This window comes from Phyllobates terribilis, unplaced genomic scaffold (assembly GCF_046119375.1).
Source record: "Phyllobates terribilis strain yellow unplaced genomic scaffold, ASM4611937v1 Scaffold_8__6_contigs__length_399053987, whole genome shotgun sequence".
Lineage (NCBI taxonomy): Eukaryota > Metazoa > Chordata > Amphibia > Anura > Dendrobatidae > Phyllobates > Phyllobates terribilis.
In genome coordinates this window covers 130,380,480-130,402,569 of record NW_027362768.1, presented here as the reverse complement: position 1 = coordinate 130,402,569, position 22,090 = coordinate 130,380,480, and the positions used below count along the sequence as shown (strand labels likewise).

The following is a 22,090-nucleotide window of genomic DNA, read 5'->3' as shown; positions in this document are numbered from 1 at the left end:
TTGACACAAAAGCAGACACCATCATTATAAATGGCACATGGTAAATAGGGACCCTTATACAGATATCATAATGGGGCATAGGAGCTTTCAGCTTACACCTCTGATGGGTTGAATGGATGTTCTTGGTAACCACTTTTTGGATATAGTGTGGAGGGTACAGAGGAGATTTGTATATTAGAAAAAATACAAGAATGCAGAGAATTCATTATGCACAATATTAAAAGATGACATGACAAACAACATATGCAGTTTATAACTAACTCACTCAACAGATGATGCATTAGGTGCAGACATAGGGCTGACCTCCTTGGCTTTTTGAAGGGCATGTTTCTGGTTAAATGCCTCCTCTTCTTCCTGCTCATCCTATGGAAAATCAAATCATGGTGGGCACTGAGATTGTAGTGAGAGGGGCCTTGAATGCGATGACCCTCTCCTTTATACTAGTCCTGTCCAGGATTGTCAGCATATAATCATATCCCCCACGTTATGTAGCCAAAGGATTAGTTGGTTCAGCCAAACCTATATACCAATCAAGGGTTAGCCCTCCTTCTATACCTCACCCAGTACCTTCATAAAGCTCTCACTCCCGCAGTTCCTTCTCTCCTAGTCTTGGTCCTGGATGTGAATTGTCTGGCTCTCCCTCCCTGATGTTTATTCCAGTGGTGTTTATGTTTGTTTTGTTACTTTTTCTATGGTGTTAATCTTTTTGAGATGAGGTGGCTCAGGAGGCTGACTGGCATATGGACGTCTGGCAGTTGCATAACACTTCTTGCCCGATTTCAGTATTAAAAAGTGCTTTGTTTGTTATAAAACAGATATTTACTGGGACTGACTCCCACCCACCAAAGGTAGTGGCAGACCCGTTCCATATTATTATGCAGGAAGATTACATAATGTAAAAGGGTATGTGTGGCGCCCCTGAGGGTTCAGTCGCCACAGAGGTACTGCATCTCATCCAGAGGTGTGGTATCTCACTCTCAGGTAAGGAAGGAGTATGGCTCGGGACCCTAACACCTGCATTCACTACACTACATTTCCGGGGGACAGGGCGAGATTGCTCCTACGGGAGAGCACAGTCCCTGATCCTTGGCTGGAGTGGGGAGGAACCACTTAGAGAGGGGGAACTATGTAGTGGATGGGGTGGAGGACGTAGATCCTGGGAGCACTTGAAAGGAAGCTGTATTAAAACTAGACACCATCTTAGATCAGGGTAGAGTTGGTTCAGTCCAGTCAGAGGAGGAAGGTGACAGGAGCAGAGGCTCTGCACGAGCTCTGCTCCGGAGGTGGGCCTAGCACTGAGGCCCAAGTCTGAGAGGAGAGGGAGCAGAACGGCTCCAGGAATGAGGAGTGAAGGGACCCTAGGGGTACGGGCCGTGCAGCAAGCCACCCGTACGCCCGCCGCTACTAGGAGGTAGGGGGGTCAGGCCCGAAAAGGGGAACCGGTCCCTCAACTAGCACAGAGCTACAAGGCCCAACTAGGAAACCGGAGGCTGCAGCATTTCAAATATTGCAGGCCACAAGTCCACACCAGTACACTAAGAAGGTAGCCGCATAGGACCCAGGGGACGGAACACACGTCGCCCGCCAAGGCCCGAGGACACCGGATAGAAGTGCTACTAGGTGTGAGGTGCAGGGAGCAGGCCAGAGAGAGGACACAGAGAAGGTGGTCCTGTAATATGCTCCGGAGTTACCTGAGGGTCGACCGAGCCCCTCACTGCGTGAACACAGGATGCCGTGGGCCCCTACACTGGCCCTGTATCTGTTACTGCTACAATTGTGAGTAAAAGACCTGGGACTGCACTATCTGACTCCGTGTCATTACTGACTACCTGCACTACCACCACCATCATCCATACACGCTGCCCTGAAGCTCCACTCTTCCTGTGGGGAGTTACATCACCTTGCTGCACATACCACCAGCTTCAGCGGACTGCTCCGCAGTGGCGGTTCCCAATAACCGCATTCCATAGGTGGCGTAGTCGGACTATATATAACCTATACACTTAGACTACCCTGGTTTGACCGCCCTGGGTCACGGACCGGGTCGCCGCCACGGTGACTACAACCCCCAGCATCTACAAGGCCCGGCTCCAGGTATCCCCACGGCCCAGGGGGCGCGTCATATGCGCTTTGGGGGAGTCACTGCAATCGAAGGAATTTAACCCTCTTCTTATACCACACCCAGTACTTTCAGAAACTCTAACTCCTGCAGTTCCACCGCTCCTAGCCTTGGTCCCAGATGTGAATCGTCCGGCTCTACCTACCCGATGTTTATTCCAATGGTGTTTTTTTGTTTTCTTTTCTATGGTGTTAATCTTTTTGAGATGAGGCAGCACCTGAGGCTGACCTGCACGTCGGGCGCCTGGCAGTTGCATAACGCTTCTTGCCTCATTTCAGTATTACAAAGTACCTTGATTGTTATAAAACAGACATTTCCTGCAACAGACCTTCACCCACTAGAGACAGTGGTGGTCCCGTTCCTTATTATTATGTCAGAAGGTTACATAATGTTAAGGGGATGTGTTCTGGGGGTGTAACTGGAGTCTAAGGAATCAGTTACTTGTCTAATGTTATGATAAATGTTCTTAAAATTTCTTCCCTTTTAGCCATCTTATTATGAACTTTCATATAAACATAACAAAAGAATAGCACACACGGGAAAATCATTCACTATGTGCAAATAAGTATACTGGAAAAACTTAAAGGGGGTCTCCAGCCTCATAAGTTTTCAAATCAACTGTAAAAAAAAATTATACCTAACTTTTAAATTCCTAATCTCTTCCAGGTAAACAGTTCTGTTATTGATTACCCCACTCCATTGATGACATGTAATTTTGATCTGCCTAGAGCAGCCAATCACTGGCCTCATTTATGATGTTAAAGACAATGCCAATGGTCATGTCATTGATAAGGTCAGTGATTGGCTTCTGTGCTCACATGAGAGGATTGCACACTGTTGGAGCAGAGTAAACAAAGAAATTGTAAAGGATTAAAAAGAAAAAAACTAAATTTTTTAGCATAAATTAAAATGGTTGCCCACCTTTGGGGCTTTTTTTTTGATTAAATGCATTCATTTGAGGCTAAAAAATTTTTTTTTTTTTTAAATTGAGTTTAATTAAAAAATTGCACAGTTTTCCTTCTATAACCTCTGTGTTGCAATATCTACTGCTGGCTGCAGAATGAGTTAACTGAGAATCCATTAGTGAGCTCGTACTGATTGCACGACATGGACCTTATGACTCTTATCTGTCTTTTACTGGGTGCCTCTTAGCTTATTTATGACCACAGACCACATCTAAATTGAATGCGCAGATAAAGAGCCTGTAAAAGCAAAATGGTGCCAGTTTTTCTATTAATACCCATTTAGAAAAATGTTTTTTTAGCCTCAAATACATGCATTTTAACAGAAACTGTCAACAGATTTTTGCTATGTAATCTGAGAGGAGAATGATGTAGGGATGGAGACATTAATATGAGAAATGTGTCACTAATTAGGCTGTGTGCTGATATTTCAACACAATCAGTGTTTTATCAGCAGAAAGTTATCACTACAGGACTAGCTGCCACGTGCATCCTAGTCCTCCCGCTCTGTGTAACCACACCCCTCACACTGATTGGCAGCTATGCAAAGTGTTCACAGAAAGCTTCCAATCAGTGATGTGGGCGGGTTATACTGGGCTCAGCATTCAGAGCTCTGCTAGATCTGTAGCAGAGAAAACTGTGATTTTATCACAACTGCTGCATCCAGGAAACTAAATTATACATTGCAAGAATCAGGGTTTCTGCCCGTACATCATGCTGCTCTCAGATGGGGTAGCAAAACCCTGGTGACAGATTCCCTTTAAGTAAAATAAAAAGTCAACTCCCGTTTTATGAGGTTGGAAACCCTTTTAGGCTTATCTGACTGAATTCTACACTTCTATATGTTTGCTAGGAATGTGGCGAAGGCAGAAACACAGTGTCTCTTCTGACTAGTAATGACCACTTACCTTGGTCAGCTCCTGCGCATTGGCCAAATTATCCACAGCAATGGCAAGAAATACATTAAGAAGTGTGTCTGGTAGAGTTAAGGATCAGATACTATAAATAGGAATGCAATAATAATAATATTAATAATAAATTAGTAATTTTACAGTACATCCACCTTTTATAGAGTCAGCTGAGTCGAGCTATCATGCTATATCCCGGTATCCCCCCACCACTAGGACCACCAAACAGCCAGCAGGCAGCATTACTTGGGCCCCATAGCTGCTGCTATAATTGTTATCCTGATACAACCCCGGAAACCGATCAATTTGCCACATCATTGATCGACACTTATTATAGGCAATTTATTTACCCTTGTAAAAGGCCTTTGAGATAAAACTTTTATCTCCTTTATCACTAAGTATTCCTGAAGTTTGCTTTTACAAAGACTTTTTCTCAGTTCACACAATTTTCACTTTCGCATGTGCTGAAATATGTGAAAAAGCTTGGAAAAAAAAAGAAGTGTTTTTAAATAATTTACTGATGGTGATAATTAAAAGAAACCACAAAAGAATAAATAATGAATATGCATGTTTGTTCAGTTATCATCTTTGAAAGTCAAAATGATTATGACAAGTGAGATTTACAGGTAAGTATTATATAGCTGAAAATTTGGCAAATGAGGTGGACGACAAATTAATGAACCTCCTCGGCAGAGCAGATCTTCCTATATGCAATGATTACATTTATTTTAAAACTACTGCCCCCAAAGGAAGAAAAAAGCATTATAGTTTTTTCCACAGTGAACATTCTTTGAGCTTGTTTTGAGACTGTAAGAGATTTTTTTTTAAAGAGGTTGTCCAGTAGTTTTATATTGATGGCCTATCCTTAGGATCAACAGCCTACACCCCGTCGATTAGCTGTTCCCGGTGTCGGAGTGACTGGAACTGCTCAGCACAGCTCTGTCAATTCTTTAGTGGCTGCGGCCGGGTACTGCACATCCACCACCTAATCAACTCAATAGGGAGTAGATGTTCAGTACCCGGCTGCAGCCGCTATTCCATCAACAGAGCTGTGCAGCTTCGTAACTGAGAAGTTCTAGTTGCTGACAACATCGGGAACCATTGTCAGACTGAAAAACATTGGGCCCACCAGAGGATTTGATTCTGAGGGCCCACCTTTCTTCCCCACTCAAGAGCCCCATAGCAGCTGCAAGGTTTGCACTATGAACTCTCCTGAAGGAGAAGCCAGGGCCCACCGAAGGATTCTCCGCTTCTCTGGTGGGCCAGTCCATCCCTACCGGGAACAGCTGATTGGTGGCGGAGTCCAGGTGTTGCACCCTCACCAATCAGACATTGATGCCCTATCCTAAGGATTGGGCATCAATGTCAAAGTAGAGGACAACCTATTTAAGGCAGTGGTCCCCAACCTTTCTTACCTTGAGAGCCACATTCACCTCAGCGAGATGAAGCCCCTTATGTTGTTAGATATGTGGGCCTGGGCTCCTCTGTGTGCTCTTTTGAAGGGTACAATTCTCAAAGTGCCCCCTTATATCATAACAATGTCCCAAGTGCCCCCTTATACAGTAATAATGCCCCCTGACGTCCCCCAAGGAGGAGAGTGCTGGTCAACATTAATCTAATATGCATGACCATCTGTTTGTGAAAGATTTTTTTCTAATCTTTACAATATATTTTACTCTGCACATAATTTATATTTTCAGGGCCTATGTAGAAAATATGTATCTGTAGATCAACTAAAAGTAATAATTAGGATACAGTTGCCAAATAGTGTGAGAACGATGAAATAAATGGAAGACCACATGCCAGAGCTGACTCCTCCCTGCGAGCGGATCCCATTGTACATCACCTCATTCCAATCTTCTCCAGTTAAAATCTGAATGGACGAAAAAGAAGCGAGGAGTAGATTAAGTCTTCTAGTGGATGAAGACATATGTTTTATTGAGAAATATAATATTATCATTACCTGAAAGACGGTCATGATGGCTGCAGGAAATGTATCGAAATTTGCAGAAGGGGTGCCATCATTAAAATTGAATCTGAAAACAATGCAAGATAAAATGTATAATAAACATCAGCATAAAATACACATTGTTGGTATAAAACATAAACCACCATCCCTGGGTTCTGATACAGCTGTCAGTCGCTGCTCTCGTCTCAGTGTTTGGCTGCAGCGATGATGTCACGTTGACAGTGCGCTTTGCTGCCGTAGCTAATCACTGAGGTCAGTGGCTGTGCCAAGCTAGAAGGCAGGAGGCGCTAAGCTCAGTGATTGGCTGCAGTGGTGATGAATGCTGTCAACATGCTGTCATCGGTGCAGTCAAATCCATGGGACCGGAACAGCGGTGGACAGCCATTGTTGGACCCCGGGAGGGTGAGTACCTCCTATGCAGGGACGTAACTATAATAGGGGCAGGGGTTGCAATTGTACTCGGGCCCTGGAGTCTATGGGGCCCAAAAGGTCATACTGTTGAAGATTTGCAATAATTAGAGGCCCCGTTGAAAACTTTTGCATTAGGGCCCACGAGCTTCAAGTTACTCCACTGCTCCTATGCTTGATATTTTAGGTATTTTACAACATTTGGGGTCTACTTTCCTGAAAGCGGACAACCCCTTTAATAACTGAAATAAAAAATTGACTGTTAAATAAAAATAATTACCATTGCTTTCCTTCTGTCAATTTCCACCAAGACTCATGCAATGTTTTTAAATGCTTGCTTATGAAGTGAAACAAGTGTGAAGGTGCAAATTTACTGTAAGTGCAATGCAAAAGTAAAGACACACGAAAGATGGCGCAGCACCCGACTGGCGGGCTCTATAACGGATACATGTGATATTTTTACTATTTTAATTAGCTTTACTGTTCAAAAGACCCCACAAAACGAGCTTTATTTCCTACCCTGATGAAGCCACCGTGGTAGTGGCGATACGCGTGGGATTTGGGTTCTCTCTCATTTCCTCTGTGTGTATTCACACAGGGAGTGTACGCCCACAGGAGGCGGACACTCAGTCGTAGGTTGCTGCGTCTGAGTGTCCGCATCCTGTGGGCGTACACTCCCGAAAAAGTGCACGGTAGACCGCACGTTCGCTCTACCGTCACCATTGCGGTCTATGGCCCTGTCACAGCATACGTCCAGACCCCTTTTTGCGGGGAATTTTAGGATGTATGCCCCAATGGGGACACAGAACGCAGTATGAGAGCACCCTAAGGGTGCAGAGAGAAGAAACAGCAGTTAACAGACAAAAGTAAACACCCCAAATTTGCTCACCTTTTCATTGACTCAAATACACAACGTGATATGCGTTATGTTGTAAAAATTAAAAGTCTTTCACAAAAACATATATAAAATATAGCCTTACTGTGATATTTACAATGTGGTTCTTTGCGCACCTTTAGATCAGGTTGTGTGAGCCCACCTGCCACAACAAGGGGACCTCACTCAGATGGTTCTCCACAGTATCTATCTATATAATTGTCTTATCCCGTCTGTCTGTCTGTCTGTCTTTCTGTCTGTCCTGGAAATCCCGGGTCGCTGATTGGTCCGGCCGCAGCCAATTAGCGACACGGCATTTCAGAAAAACATGGCGGCCATTAGCGGCTCATGTGTGGCACGGAGGTCAGCGGCGATGCAGCCGGGAGATGCAGCCGGCTGCTCGCAGCATAAGTCCCCCGACCTCAGGCGCCGCTGACCTATATGCGGCTATCGTCGGAAGATCAGCGGCTACGGCCGCTTATCTCCCGAGGACAAGTGTGACGCCCCTCCTCTCCCCTCTCCTCCCGTCCCTCCCCCCGCTCGATCAGGACCCCGGCACCCGGCGTCATACTTACCCCTCCCTGTGCCTGCGCAGCAGATCCAGTGTCTTCCGCTGCAGCTCTGTGACGTCTCAGGTCAGAGGGCGCGGTGACGTCTTTACACCGCGCTCTCTCCTGAGTGGTCACAGCGCACAGCGGGAATATGCCGGCTACGCTGGAGTCCAGAGAAGCAGTGAGGTGAGTATTGGATTTTTTTTTTTTTGTATGGGGCCATATGGGACCTGCATGGGGCACTATGGGGGGATGTGACATCCTGAATGGGGTATTATATAGGGGGGATGTGACAGCCTGCATGGGGCACTATGGGGGGATGTGACATCCTGCATGGGGTATTATATAGGGGGGATGTGACAGCCTGCATGGGGTATTATATGCATGGGGTATTATATAGGGGGGATGTAACACCCTGCATGGGGCACTATAGGGGGATGTGACATCCTGCATGGGGTATTATATAGGGGGGATGTGACATCCTGCATGGGCACTATAGGGGGATGTGACATCCTGCATGGGGTATTATATAGGGGGGATGTGACTTCCTGCATGGGGCATTATATGGTGGGGAAGTGACATCCTGCATGGGGTATTATATACGGGGGATGTGACATCCTGCATGGGGTATTATATAGGGGGGATGTGACAGCCTGCATAGGGCACTATGGAGAGATGTGACATCCCGCATGGGGTATTATATAGGGGGGATGTGACATCCTGCATGGGGCACTATAGTGTGATGTGACTTCCTGCATGGGGTATTATATACGGGGGATGTGACATCCTGCATGGGGTATTATATAGGGGGGATGTGACAGCCTGCATGGGGTATTATATGCATGGGGTATTATATAGGGGGATGTGACACTCTGCATGGGGCACTATGGGGGGATGTGACATCCTGCATGGGGTATTATATAGGGGAATGTGACATCCTGCATGGGGCACTATAGGGGGATGTGACATCCTGCATGGGGTATTATATAGGAGGGATGTGACTTCCTGCATGGGGCATTATATAGTGGGGATGTGATATCCTGCATGGGGTATTATATACGGGATCATGTGACATCCTGCAAGGGGTATTATATAGGGGGGATGTGACAGCCTGCATGGGGCACTATGGAGAGATGTGACATTCTGCATGGGGTATTATATAGGGGGGATGTGACATCCTGCATGGGGCACTATAGTGTGATGTGACTTCCTGCATGGGGCATTATATAGGGGGGATGTGACATCCTGCATGGGGTATTATATGCATGGGGTATTATATAGGGGGGATGTGAATTCCTGCATGGGGCATTATAAAGGAGGGTCGGGAGACATATGCTAGAATACCCGATGCGTTAGAATCGGGCCACCATCTAGTATATTATACTGGTATAATAGAAGACTAATTGCTCTTTTGGGCTCAAGCCTACATGACAAATACAGGAAAGAAAGGAACCAGCTTTGCATGCATTCCAACAATTGCATGTGTTGCTTCATCCTTGGCTTGTGTGGATGTTTGTGAAATCCATGTGAATGGTGTGAAGTGGTGTCAATGAATGCTAAAAATAAGGACACTGTGGACGCCAGTGTTTATATTTTCTATTGTCACATTGTGGCTTATTAGGAGGACACTCAGCTACTTGGGGTATTATTGTGGTTTTTGTATTAAGGACATTTTGGATGGAAAGGGGCAGGTGGGGGCGCTGTGGCTGTTAATTTGATGGCATATTGTTGCTGGTATAGGGTGCACTGTGGCTGATGTGAAGGCGTTGTTGAATACACTAAAGGTAATGACAGATAAAGTGGATAGCACTGTTTGGTGGCTCAGTGGTTAGCACTGCAGCCTTGGAGTCCTGGGGTCCTGGGTTCAAATCCCACCAAGGACAACATCTGCAAGGAGTTTGTATGTTCTCCCCTTGTTTGTGTGGGTTTTCTCCAGTTTCCTCCCATACTCCAAAGACATACTGATAGGGAATGTAGATTGTGAGCCCCAATGGGGACAGTGATAATGTGTGGCATGAATGGCGCTAAACAGGCAAGTAAAATAAATAAAGTCTATAGAGGTACTTTCCAGCATTCATAAAAATGATAGAATAAAAATTAACTTGTGATAAAAATATGCATAGCTAAAAAAAGCTCCTGAATTCTTACGTGTTTTGGATCACATTGATCCTTATTTCTACTCACACTTATGTATCTGACTATGAATAAGGAATGACCCATGTGATAAGAATTCAGGAGCCTTTTTAACGATTTCTTAAAATTTAATTTTTATTATATCATTTTTGTATATGCTGCAAATTTCCTCTATGGACTTTATCCTATATTTACCCAAGAATCGGCTCATGGCTCTTTTCTTCCATGCACCATTACTATGGTTCCTCAACGTGCAGGCAGCATCGTCTACACAGATTTTTTAGGGGATGGTGAGCTGTTTTGCCCATTTCTTTCTATTTTTTGCTACATGTAATGACACTGGTTGGCACTGTTATGGGCATTCAGTAGAACACTTGGAAAACCTTTATCACCAGGTGCTACATTTGTGGTAATTAGTTCACTGGGTGAGGGAGGGGGGGGGGGGTAACAGGCACAGGATAAAAGAGTTGCAACACTTAAAGAATTTTTAACATAGTTCCATCTTGGGTCACAGTGAGATGTCCATGTAGACGTCCACTCTTACTCTCTTAAAAGTTGTTAAGGACTCACGATACAGATTCAATACTTTATCGTGACGTGCCAGCAAGACACTCAGCAATTGACACATTTTAACGGGGTTGTTTAGGACTTTAACATTGATGACCTATCCTCACGATAGGTCATCAATGTCTGATCGGTGGGGTGCAACACCCAGCACCCACGCTGATTAGCTGGTCCGGGTGGCGGCAGCCGAAACTACTCAGTTATGAGCCCCTTGGCCCCTTGACAAAGGCTCTGGCCAAAACGTGCGTCGGGGTGGGAACGCAGTCACACAGGGATCCTACTGCCCTCTCTTTGGCTACATTGATTAAGGTATATTTAGAATATTAATTACCCTGTATTGTTTTTATACTATGACACCTTTACCTACTTGATACGGATATTAATTTAGGCCATATGGGTTGTGCAATAATGATATACAGTATGAGTGGCATTTTTTCTATTTATATTGACGGTGTGCTTGCATCAACATGGACTAACTTCAGTAGTTGATCCCTGCATGTGCGCCTATAGTCTGCATGCGTGTATTGTTTTCCTTCCCTTCCTTTCCTGTATTTGATCTCTTTGAATAAAGATTTTTTGCATATTATGTTATTATAGGGATGTTGGATCGTTTCTTTCCTTTCTCTTATTTTTGATATACTATAGTTGTGATTTATCCCTGTTTTACCAAGTTCTATATGGCGCATATTATAGCTAGCATTTTTGAAAATTAGATATTATTAGTATTATGCATAAATTTTCCATGAGTCTTTTATGATCAGTTATGATCTCCGTTAACTGCATAGTGGCCATGGCTGGGTACTGCACTTCCACTCCCTATTCAAATAAATAGGAGGTGGATGTGCAGTACCCAGTAATGGCCACTATTCCATCAATGCAGCTGTGCTGTGCAGCTCCACAACTGATTGGCGGAGGTGCTTGATGTTGTACCCACCGATCAGACATTGATGACCTATTATAAGGATAGGCAATCAATGTTAAAGTCCTGGAAAACCCCTTTAACTACTGGACAGGAGAAGACAACTCAAAGACCAAAGACATTAGATACCAGCTTCCTCTTCCAACTCTCTGATACACAGGGTCGCTCAGCTCAGCTGTGCTTTACTGTGTTCTTCTCTGTTAGTGGCTTATCTCCCTGCCGAACTAAAGGGTTAGCCATTGAAATTCAACCGGTCTGATCCTTCTTCCCCTGAGATAATCTACCAGGAGACCTTCAAACATTTTAGATGGTCGGCACATCTCACCGATGGGGACTTGGGGAGATAGCGTTGGCAAAATTTCAGTATCACTCAAGATCAGCCATTTTAAAGTTGGGAAGGTGGCCATACTAACACACCAAGTTAAAGGGGTTGTACACTATAGGGCTAGAGAAACATAACAGTAGCACCACCTATGACCATGACCATCTCCATGGCTTGTATGTGGCATCGTAGCACAGCTCCATGAAGAGAATCGGGCTGAGCGGCATTACCACACAACCTGTGGATGGATGGGGCTCTGTTTTTAGAAGAAAGCAGCCAAGTTTTTCCAATCCTGCATAATTGAAGGGAAAGTACAGAACAGAGGATGGAAATGATGCATCTTCGGCTTCAGATCTCCTACAATGGCTGGCATTCTTCCTACTGTATAAATTCAGTGTTATGCTTCTATTATCTGGATTGAAGTAACATTACACAACTCCCCCGAGATCAAAAATACGTTTGTTTCTCAACTGCAAATGGAAATTGTATATGAATTTTGTTCATTTTTTATTAGAAAAATGTTTCTTGTATTGTATTGAAGTCCGAGTTACAGATGGACCCCTATCAAGCCGTGTACCATAAAGTCTAATGCCACTCTGCGGTTCTGCACATTCCCTTTTCACTATGTTATTTTCCAGTCTCCTTATATTAAGGCGCTTTATCATCCCCTTTGTAAGCAGGGTTTACAGGATCCTAACATTTGCTGCAATGGATCTGATCAATATTACAGTTATTCATCAGTATAATTGGCGTTGGGCTCAATCAGCATGACATAGTGAACTACACAAGGGTCCGCTGGGGTCCTTGATGCAATGTTTCTGTGATCTTGACATTTTTCTACCTAATAATGGTGTGCTCTTAACTCTTCCAGGCTACTTATGAGGCCTAAGGCATTTTATGTCATTATATCTTAAAAGGAAAGGTAAGCTATAGTCTTTATACAGCAAATAGCACATTTTAGAATAGTATATCTATTTTAATCAAAGCTTGGGTTCACAAAAACATGCCGAAAAGCATATTATTTTTGCTGTTCTCATCTCCCACCCACAAGTTAAAATTGCATTTTAGAAAGGGAGGTTCCTCTTTAACAACATTCTGACAGCACTATAGGTGCTAAGCCTTTCCTCACCACCATGAATTGAAATCCCTCCTCTCTATTATGTCTGAATTCAGTTTGACATGAATTAAACTTGACAACAGGCAGTGGACAGCAAGTTAGACAGAAGGGAGACAGCTAGTCGGTGGCACATTGGAGTGATTTTTGAAGGGTAAGACATCATTATTAAATAAATTGAATTGCAGATTGTCTATTTGCCATGTTATCTATCAATTATCAAAATGTCTGAAGGTACTGCAACTGCATTAAGTGGATATGTCACCAGATTTCACAATACAAACTGCATACAATATTAAATAGATGTCTCAGACCTGATAATGCTGGTGTACTTTCTCTGCAAATCCATGTTAGAATGGCTGTACTACATAATCCTCAAATTAAATGAGTATTTAAAAAAATATATATATATATATGTATATATATATATACACATTAATTCTGACATAGATTTTCAAAAGTAAGTATATCAGCCTCATAAGGTCTATTTTTGTAATATATTGTGAAATCTGGTGACATTTCAACTTTAACCCTCCTGCTTAGGGTTAAACAAGGACAAGTAAGTTGGTTATGTGCATATATAATTATAAAAGGTAAGAAACAACCTACCTGCCGCCGTACAGCTGCATCCCCAGTAGTGCAAACACAACAATGAAAAGGAAAAGGAGGAAGAGCAGGCTGATAATGGACTTCATGGAATTCATCAAAGACACCACCAAGTTCCTCAAAGAGGCCCAGTATCTGGAGAAATACACAAGGATCTACCATCAACCTATGCATTAAATAAAACAACATACATTTCAAATATTGAATGAGATATAGGAAAAAAACCACCAAATTGCACTTACTTGGTTACTTTGAAGATTCTTAAAAGACGCAGAGCTCTCATGACACTGATTCCAAAAGATGTTCCAGGCCGAAATATGGCCCAAATGACTTCAAAAATACTTCCTATAGTGACCTACATGAGACAAACACATCCAAGTAAATGAAAAAAAGAAAAAGCGGTCTTTGGAGCGCTGAATTGATCACTGAGAGACAGTATTTAGGGCTAAAACATTTAATATGCCCTCTCCACAACGCGTTTCGATAGCCAAACTATCTTCATCAGGTGGTATAGGGATGTGAGCAAAAGAAAAACATTTATAGGGAAGGATTCACAATGATTGGTTGACAAACTAATTAGTTAATCATGGCTTCTGAGAACCCTTCATGTGCCAGTGTGCAGGTGCTTCTCATGTCAGCACAGGGACAACAAGCACATGAATTCACAGAATTAAGAAAAAGTTAGATAAGCGATGGAATGTAGCGATACATATTACTGAAGGATATTAAAAATATAAAAAAAGACAAAATGTGATATTAAAAATACAATAATAAAATATGACATATCCAGAGTGTAACAATAATAATGAGGAGGAGGAGAAACAGATAGGGTGAAATCCCCCATAAACCTGCGAAGAAAGGGGGAGTCCCTAAGAACTGACCACATTGTCAGGGGCCAAATTCAGACCTTCAGGGGCTAATGTGCCTAATTTGAAAATCCAAAAACTCTCCTTATTGATTAAACTAGCCAACCGATCCAGAGCAGTATCTGGTACATGATCAATGATAGTGAGCCTCATAAATGTTGGATCCTTTTGGATGGACAATACTAAAATGTTTGGATACATTATGTAGTTGATAGCCTATTCGTATATTATGTCTATGTTTATTAAGGCGTGCATGCATAGTTTGTATCGTCCGGCCCACATATTGGAGGTCACATGTACATTCTAATAAGTAAATTACATGTGATGATTGACAATTCACATCAAGTTTAATAGAAAAAAAAATTCCTGTAGTTTGTGATGAAACATCTTTTGGTTACCATTTTGGATGGTTTTGCAACACAAACACTTTGGAGTGTTACAAGAATGGCAACCCAAACGGGAACTGTCCTGTGATAACTGTATTTTCGACTTCAAAGATGTATTACTTGGTGCAATTAAACTTCGTAGGTTTTTACTCTTTCTATAGATCTTTACTCATATTGGAGTAAATTACTAGAGTACATTATTAGAATGTACATGAGACCTCCAATATGTGGGCCGGGCGATACAAACTATGCATGCACGCCTTAATAAACGTAGACGTAATATAGGTTATCAACTACATAGTGTATCCAAACATTTTAGTATTGTCCATCCAAAAGATCCAAAATTTATGAGGCTCACTATCATTGATCATGTACCAGATACTCTTCCAGATCGGTTGGCTAGTTTAATCAATAAGGAGAGTTTTTGGATTTTCAAATTAGGCACATTAGCCCCTGAAGGTCTGAATTTGGCCCTTGAAAAATGTGGTCAGTTCTTAGGGACTCCCCCTTTCTTCGCAGGTTTATGGGTGATTTCACCCTATCTGTTTCTCCTCCTCCTCCTCATTATTATTGTTACACTCTGGATATGTCATATTTTATTGTTGTATTTTTAATATCACATTTTGTCTTTTTTTATATTTTTAATATCCTTCAGTAATATGTATCGCTACATTCCATCGCTTATCTAACTTTTTCTTAATTCTGTGAATTCATGTGCTTGTTGTCCCTGTGCTGACATGAGAAGCACCTGCACACTGGCACATGAAGGGTTCTCAGAAGCCATGATTAACTAATTAGTTTGTCAACCAATCATTGTGAATCCTTCCCTATAAATGTTTTTCTTTTGCTCACATCCCTATACCACCTGATGAAGATAGTTTGGCTATCGAAACGCGTTGTGGAGAGGGCATATTAAATGTTTTAGCCCTAAATACTGTCTCTCAGTGATCAATTCAGTGCTCCAAAGACCGCTTTTTCTTTTTTTCATTTATCCCCATTCCCTCCCTGAGGGCTGGCGGCAGGAGCAGCTGTTGATCACTTTTTAATTGTCCATATAACTCCCCATCCAACTTCTTTGAGGACCTGCAGCGCCGGAGCTACCTTCCCTAACCTAAAAGGACCTGCGGTGATGCGCCTCCAGACTCCGGTTACGTGGTCTGTGACTAGTCACGTGGTCCACGACCAGGAAGGCGGAAGTAGCGGTGGCAGACGGCGGTCCGCTACACGTGGTGTGAGCATCAGCCTGCAGCGTGCGGTGTCAGCACCCATCTCCCAGACTCAAAGCAATCACCGGGGTACTGCAGGGGTGCACAACTCCACCAGGTGAGTGGCCCTTTGGCAGTTCTCATTTCAAATTATTCCCCTGATCCTTCACACAGCGCGCATTTTCTGTTTTCTTCTTTCAAACACATCCAAGTAGGCTCAAAATAATGTTGAATGGATATTCCCATCTCAAAGATCCTATCCCAATATGTAGTAACTGTAGTAATATTAATATTAGCAAATACCTCCAATTCAAAACGTTGTATAATTCTTCTGATTAGCTGTGTCGCTTACCCCATGTGCAGTGCATTGCAGTAGCTTAGGTATCCACTAACAAGTAACTAACTGTCACTATATGAGTGGCCGTAACCATGGATACTTAAGTTACTGAAATGCCCTACACATGGGGTAAATGACATAACTAATCAGAAGAACTATACTACATTTCTAATTGGAGGAATTTGCTAATATTTATTATTACTACACCTAATACATATTGAGATAGGATGTTAGAGATGGGAATATTCCTTTAACTGCAGATATTTGTATAGAATGTTTGAATTAAATTAAATTTAATAGTAGATATTTTACAAATATTTGTCAGCAGATAAACTGCCCATCACTTCAGTTCAAAGCCCCCCAAACACATTAGATAACTTCCTGCTGAATGGTCTTTCGACAGGCAGAGCTATCTCCCCTAATTACCCCATACATAGGATCGGTCAGCAGAATATGCATGTGTTCTACATAGGAGAATTCCTGCCAGGATCCTCTGGGGGTCTTCCGAAAGTCATATAACTGCAGTATTTGCAAGTCGACTACATATTACCCCTTCCAGCTGTGGCCATTTTTTGTTCTTTTTTTATTTATTTGCTTTAGTTTGATCATTCTTGCTTTTTAGAGCCATAAATTTCTTCTTTTTACATTGAAATATGCATAAGTTGATTTGATATTTTTAATTGAGACCATTTAATTTAACTTGTTGTATAGTGAAAAAAACAACAAAATATGGGTTGGAATGGAAATTTAGATTTTATAGGATTCACTGTGGAGTAAAAATTAAAAGATAACTTTATTCTTTGGCCACAATCATTGCAGTGTTCATATATATATATATATATATATATATATATATATATATATATATATATATATATATATATATATATATATGTGGGTACCGAAAGTATTCAGACTCCTTTAAATGTTTCACTCTTTGTTTCATTGCTGCCATTTGGTAAATTCTAAAAAGTTCATTTTTTTTCTCATTAAAGTACACTCTGCATCCCATCTTGACTGAAAAAAAACAGAAATGTAGACATTTTTGCAAATTTATTAAAAAAGAAAAACTGAAATATCACATGGTCATAAGTATTCAGATCCTTTGCTCAGACACTCATATTTAAGTCACATGCTGTCCATTTCCTTGTGATCCTCCTTGAGATGGTTCTACTCCTTCATTGGAGTCCAGCTGTGCTTAATTAAACTGATAGGACTTGATTTGGAAAGGCACACACCTGCCTATATAAGACCTTACAGCTCACAGTGCATGTCAGACCAAATGAGAATCATAAGCTCAAAGGAACTGCCCAAGGAGCTCAGAGACAGAATTGTGGCAAGGCACAGATCTGGCCAAGGTTACAAAAGAATTTCTGCATTACTCAAGGTTCCTAAGAGCACAGTGGCCTCCATAATCCTTAAATGGTAGAAGTTTGGGACCACCAGAAGTTTTCCTCGACCTGGCCGTCCAGCCAGACTAAGCAATCGTGGGAGAAGAGCCTTGGTGAGAGAGGTAAAGAAGAACCCCAAGATAACTGTGGCTGAGCTCCAGAGATGCAGTAGGGAGATGGGACAAAGTTCCACAAAGTCAACTATCACTGCAGCCCTCCACCAGTCGGGCCTTTATGGCAGAGTGGCCCGACGAAAGCCACTCCTCAGTGCAACACATATGAAAGCCCGCATAGAGTTTGCTCAAAAACACATGAAGGACTACCAGACTATGAGAAATAAGATTCTCTGGACTGATGAAACGAAGATAGAACTTTTTGGTGATAATTCTAAGCGGTATGTGTGGATAAAACCAGGCACTGCTCATCACCTGCCCAATACAATCCCAACAGTGAAACATGGTGGTGGCAGCATCATGCTATGGTTTTTTTTTCAGCTGCAGGGACAGGACGACTGGTTGCAATTGAAGGAAATATGAATGCGGCCAAATACAGAGATATCCTGGATGAAAACCTCTTCCAGAGTGCTCTGGACCTCAGACTTGGCCGAAGGTTCACCTTCCAACAAGACAATGACCCTAAGCACACAGCTAAAATAACAAAAGAGTGGCTACAGAACAACTCTGACCATTCTTGACTGGCCCAGCCAGAGCCCTGACCTAAACCCAATTGAGCATCTCTGGAGAGACGTGAAGATGGCTGTCCACCAACTTTCACCATCCAACTTGATGGAACTAGAGAGGATCTGCAAGGAAGAATGGCAGAGGATCCCCAAATCCAGATGTGAAAAACTTGTTGCATCATTCCCAAGAAGACTCATGGCTGTACTAGCTCAAAAGGGTGCTTCTCCTCAATACTGAGGAAAGGGTCTGAATACTTATGACCATGTGATATTTCAGTTTTTCTTTTTTAATAAATTTGCAAAAATTTCTACATTTCTGTCTTTTCCAGTCAAGATGCAGTGCAGAGTGTACTTTAATGAGAAAAAAATGAACTTTTTAGAATTTACCAAATCTACAATGAAACATTAAAACAGTGAGGAATTTAAAGGGGTCTGAATACTTTCTGTACATTAAAAGCATATATATATATATATATATATATATATATATATATATGTATATATACAGTACAGACCAAAAGTTTGGACACACCTTCCCATTTAAAGATTTTTCTGTATTTTCATGACTATGAAAATTGTGCATTCACATTTAAGGCATCAAAAGTATGAATTAACACATGTGGAATTATATACTTAACAAAAAGTTGTGAAACAGCTGAAAATATGTCTTATATTCTAGGTTCTTCAAAGTAGCCACCTTTTGCTTTGATGACTGCTTTGCACACTCTTGGCATTCTCTTGATGAGCTTCAAGAGGTAGTCACCGGAAATGGTCTTCCAACAATCTTGAAAGAGTTCCCAGAGATGCTTAGCCCTTGTTGGCCCTTTTGCCTTCACTCTGCGGTCCAGCTCACCCCAAACCATCTCGATTGGATTCAGGTCTGGTGACTGTGGAGGCCAGGTTATCTGGCGTAGTACCCCATCACTCTCCTTCTTGGTCAAATAGCCCTTACACAGCCTGGAGGTGTGTTTGGGGTCATTGTCTTGTTGAAAAATAAATGACGGTCCAACTAAACAAAAAGCAGATGGAATAGCATGCCGCTGCAAGATGCTGTGGTAGCCATGCTGGTTCAGTATGCCTTCAATTTTGAATAAATCCCCATCAGTGTCACCAGCAAAGCACCCCCACACCATCACACCTCCTCCTCCATGCTTCACGGTGGGAACCAGGCGTGTAGAGTCCATCCGTCCACCTTTTCTGCGTCGCACAAAGACACGGTGGTTGGAACCAAAGATCTCAAATTTGGACTAATCAGACCAAAGCACAGATTTCCACTGGTCTAATGTCCATTCCTTCTGTTCTTTAGCCCAAACAAGTCTCTTCTGCTTGTTGCCTGTCCTTAGCAGTGGTTTCCTAGCAGCTATTTTACCATGAAGGCCTGCTGCACAAAGTTTCCTCCTAACAGTTGTTGAAGAGATGTGTCTGCTGCTAGAACTCTGTGTGGCATTGACCTGGTCTCTAATCTGAGCTGCTGTTAACCTGCGCATTCTGAGGCTGGTGACTCGGATAAACTTATCCTTAGAAGCAGAGGTGACTCTTGGTCTTCCTTTCCTGGGGCGGTCATCATGTGAGCCAGTTTCTTTGTAGTGCTTGATGGTTTTTGCAACTGCACTTGGGGACACTATCAAAGTTTTCCCAATTTTTCGGACTGACTGACCTTCATTTCTTAAAGTAATGATAGCCACTCGTTTTTCTTTACTTAGAATTTGTATTATGGCAAGAAAAAATCAGCTAACAGTCTGTTCAGTAGGACTATCAGCTGTGTATCCACCTGACTTCTGCACAACACAACTGATGGTACCAACCCCATTTATAAGGCAAGAAATCCCACTTATTAAACCTGACAGGGCACACCTGTGAAGTGAAAACCATTTCCTGTGACTACCTCTTGAAGCTCATCAAGAGAATGCCAAGAGTGTGCAAAGCAGTCATCAAAGCAAAAGGTGGCTACTTTGAAGAACCTAGAATATAAGACATATTTTCAGTTGTTTCATACTTTTTTGTTAAGTATATAATTCCACATGTGTTAATTCATAGTTTTGATGCCTTCAGTGTGAATGTACAATTTTCAAAGTCATGAAAGTACAGAAAAATCTTTAAATGAGAAGGTGTGTCCAAACTTTTGGTCTGCACTGTATATATATATATATATATATATATATATATATATATATATATATATATATATATACATATACATACATACATATGCTTTTAATGTGATTGTAGTGACCCAAAGAATAAAGTTAATGCTTCATTTTTGCAAGGATTTCCTCTGGGTTCTCTGACTTGGTCCCACACGCCAAAGACATACTGGTAGGGAATTATTATTATCATTATTATCATTATTTTCCTGAAAAATGAAAACTTAAAAAATGAATTTAAACTAATATATATATATATGTATATATATATATATATATATATATATATATATATATATATATATATATATATATATATATATATACATACAGTACAGACCAAAAGTTTGAACACACCTTCTCTTTTAAAGATTTTTCTGTATTTTCATGACTATGAAAATTGTACATTCACACTGAAGGCATCAAAACTATGAATTAACACATGTGGAATTATATACTTAACAAAAAAGTGTGAAACAACTGAAAATATGTCTTATATTCTAGGTTCTTCAAAGTAGCCACCTTTTGCTTTGATGACTGCTTTGCACACTCTTGGCATTCTCTTGATGAGCTTCAAGAGGCAGTCACGGGAAAAGGTTTTCACTTCACAGGTGTGCTCTGTCAGGTTTAATAAGTGGGATTTCTTGTCTTATAAATGGGGTTGGGACCATCAGTTGTGTTGTGCAGAAGTCAGGTGGATACACAGCTGATAGTCCTACTGAATAGACTGTTAGAATTTGTATTATGGCAAGAAAAAAGCAGCTAAGTAAAGAAAAACGAGTGGCCATCATTACTTTAAGAAATGAAGATCAGTCAGTCCGAAAAATTGGGAAAAACTTTGAAAGTGTCCCCAAGTGCAGTTGCAAAAACCATCAAGCGCTACAAAGAAACTGGCTCACATGAGGACCGCCCCAGGAAAGGAGGACCAAGAATCACCTCTGCTTCTGAGGATAAGTTTATCCAAGTCACCAGCCTAAGAAATCGCAGGTTAACAGCAGCTCAGATTAGAGACCAGGTCAATGCCACACAGAGTTCTAGCAGCAGACACATCTCTACAACAACTGTTAAGAGGAGACTTTGTGCAGCTGGCCTTCATGGTAAAATAGCTGCTAGGAAACCACTGCTAAGGACAGGCAACAAGCAGAAGAGACTTGTTTGGGCTAAAGAACACAAGGAATGGACATTAGACCCGTGGAAATCTGTGCTTTGGTCTGATGACTCCAAATTTGAGATCTTTGGTTCCAACCACTGTGTCTTTGTGAAAAGGTGAACGGATGGACTCTGCATGCCTGGTTCCCACCGTGAAGCATGGAGGAGGAGGTGTGATGGTGTGGGGGTGCTTTGCTGGTGACACTGTTGGGGATTTATTCAAAATTGAAGGCATACTGAACCAGCATGTCTACCACAGCATCTTGCAGCGGCATGCTATTCCATCCGGTTTGCGTTTAGTTGGACCATCATTTATTTTTCAACAGGACAATGACCCCAAACACACCTCCAGGCTGTGTAAGGGCTATTTGACCAAAAGGGAGAGTGATGGGGTGCTACGCCAGATGACCTGGCCTCCACAGTCACCAGACCTGAACCCAATCAAGATGGTTTGGGTTGGGTTGGACCGCAGAGTGAAGGCAAA

At 42.0% G+C, this 22,090-nt stretch overlaps 1 protein-coding gene across 7 annotated transcripts in view; it reads right to left on the bottom strand.

Annotated features, from left to right (window-relative positions):
• The window catches only part of CACNA1E (calcium voltage-gated channel subunit alpha1 E), a 1,192,401-nt gene that overhangs the window by 114,084 nt on the left and 1,056,227 nt on the right, over window positions 1-22,090 (bottom strand). For all 7 annotated transcript variants that reach the window (XM_073643295.1, XM_073643291.1, XM_073643293.1 and 4 more), the window contains 6 exons: window positions 13,692-13,804; window positions 13,453-13,584; window positions 5,953-6,025; window positions 5,745-5,862; window positions 3,990-4,057; window positions 266-363 (listed from right to left, as the gene is read on the bottom strand). In XM_073643295.1, coding sequence (XP_073499396.1) covers window positions 266-363; window positions 3,990-4,057; window positions 5,745-5,862; window positions 5,953-6,025; window positions 13,453-13,584; window positions 13,692-13,804 — 602 coding nt within the window. The remainder of the gene's footprint in view (window positions 1-265; window positions 364-3,989; window positions 4,058-5,744; window positions 5,863-5,952; window positions 6,026-13,452; window positions 13,585-13,691; window positions 13,805-22,090) is intronic.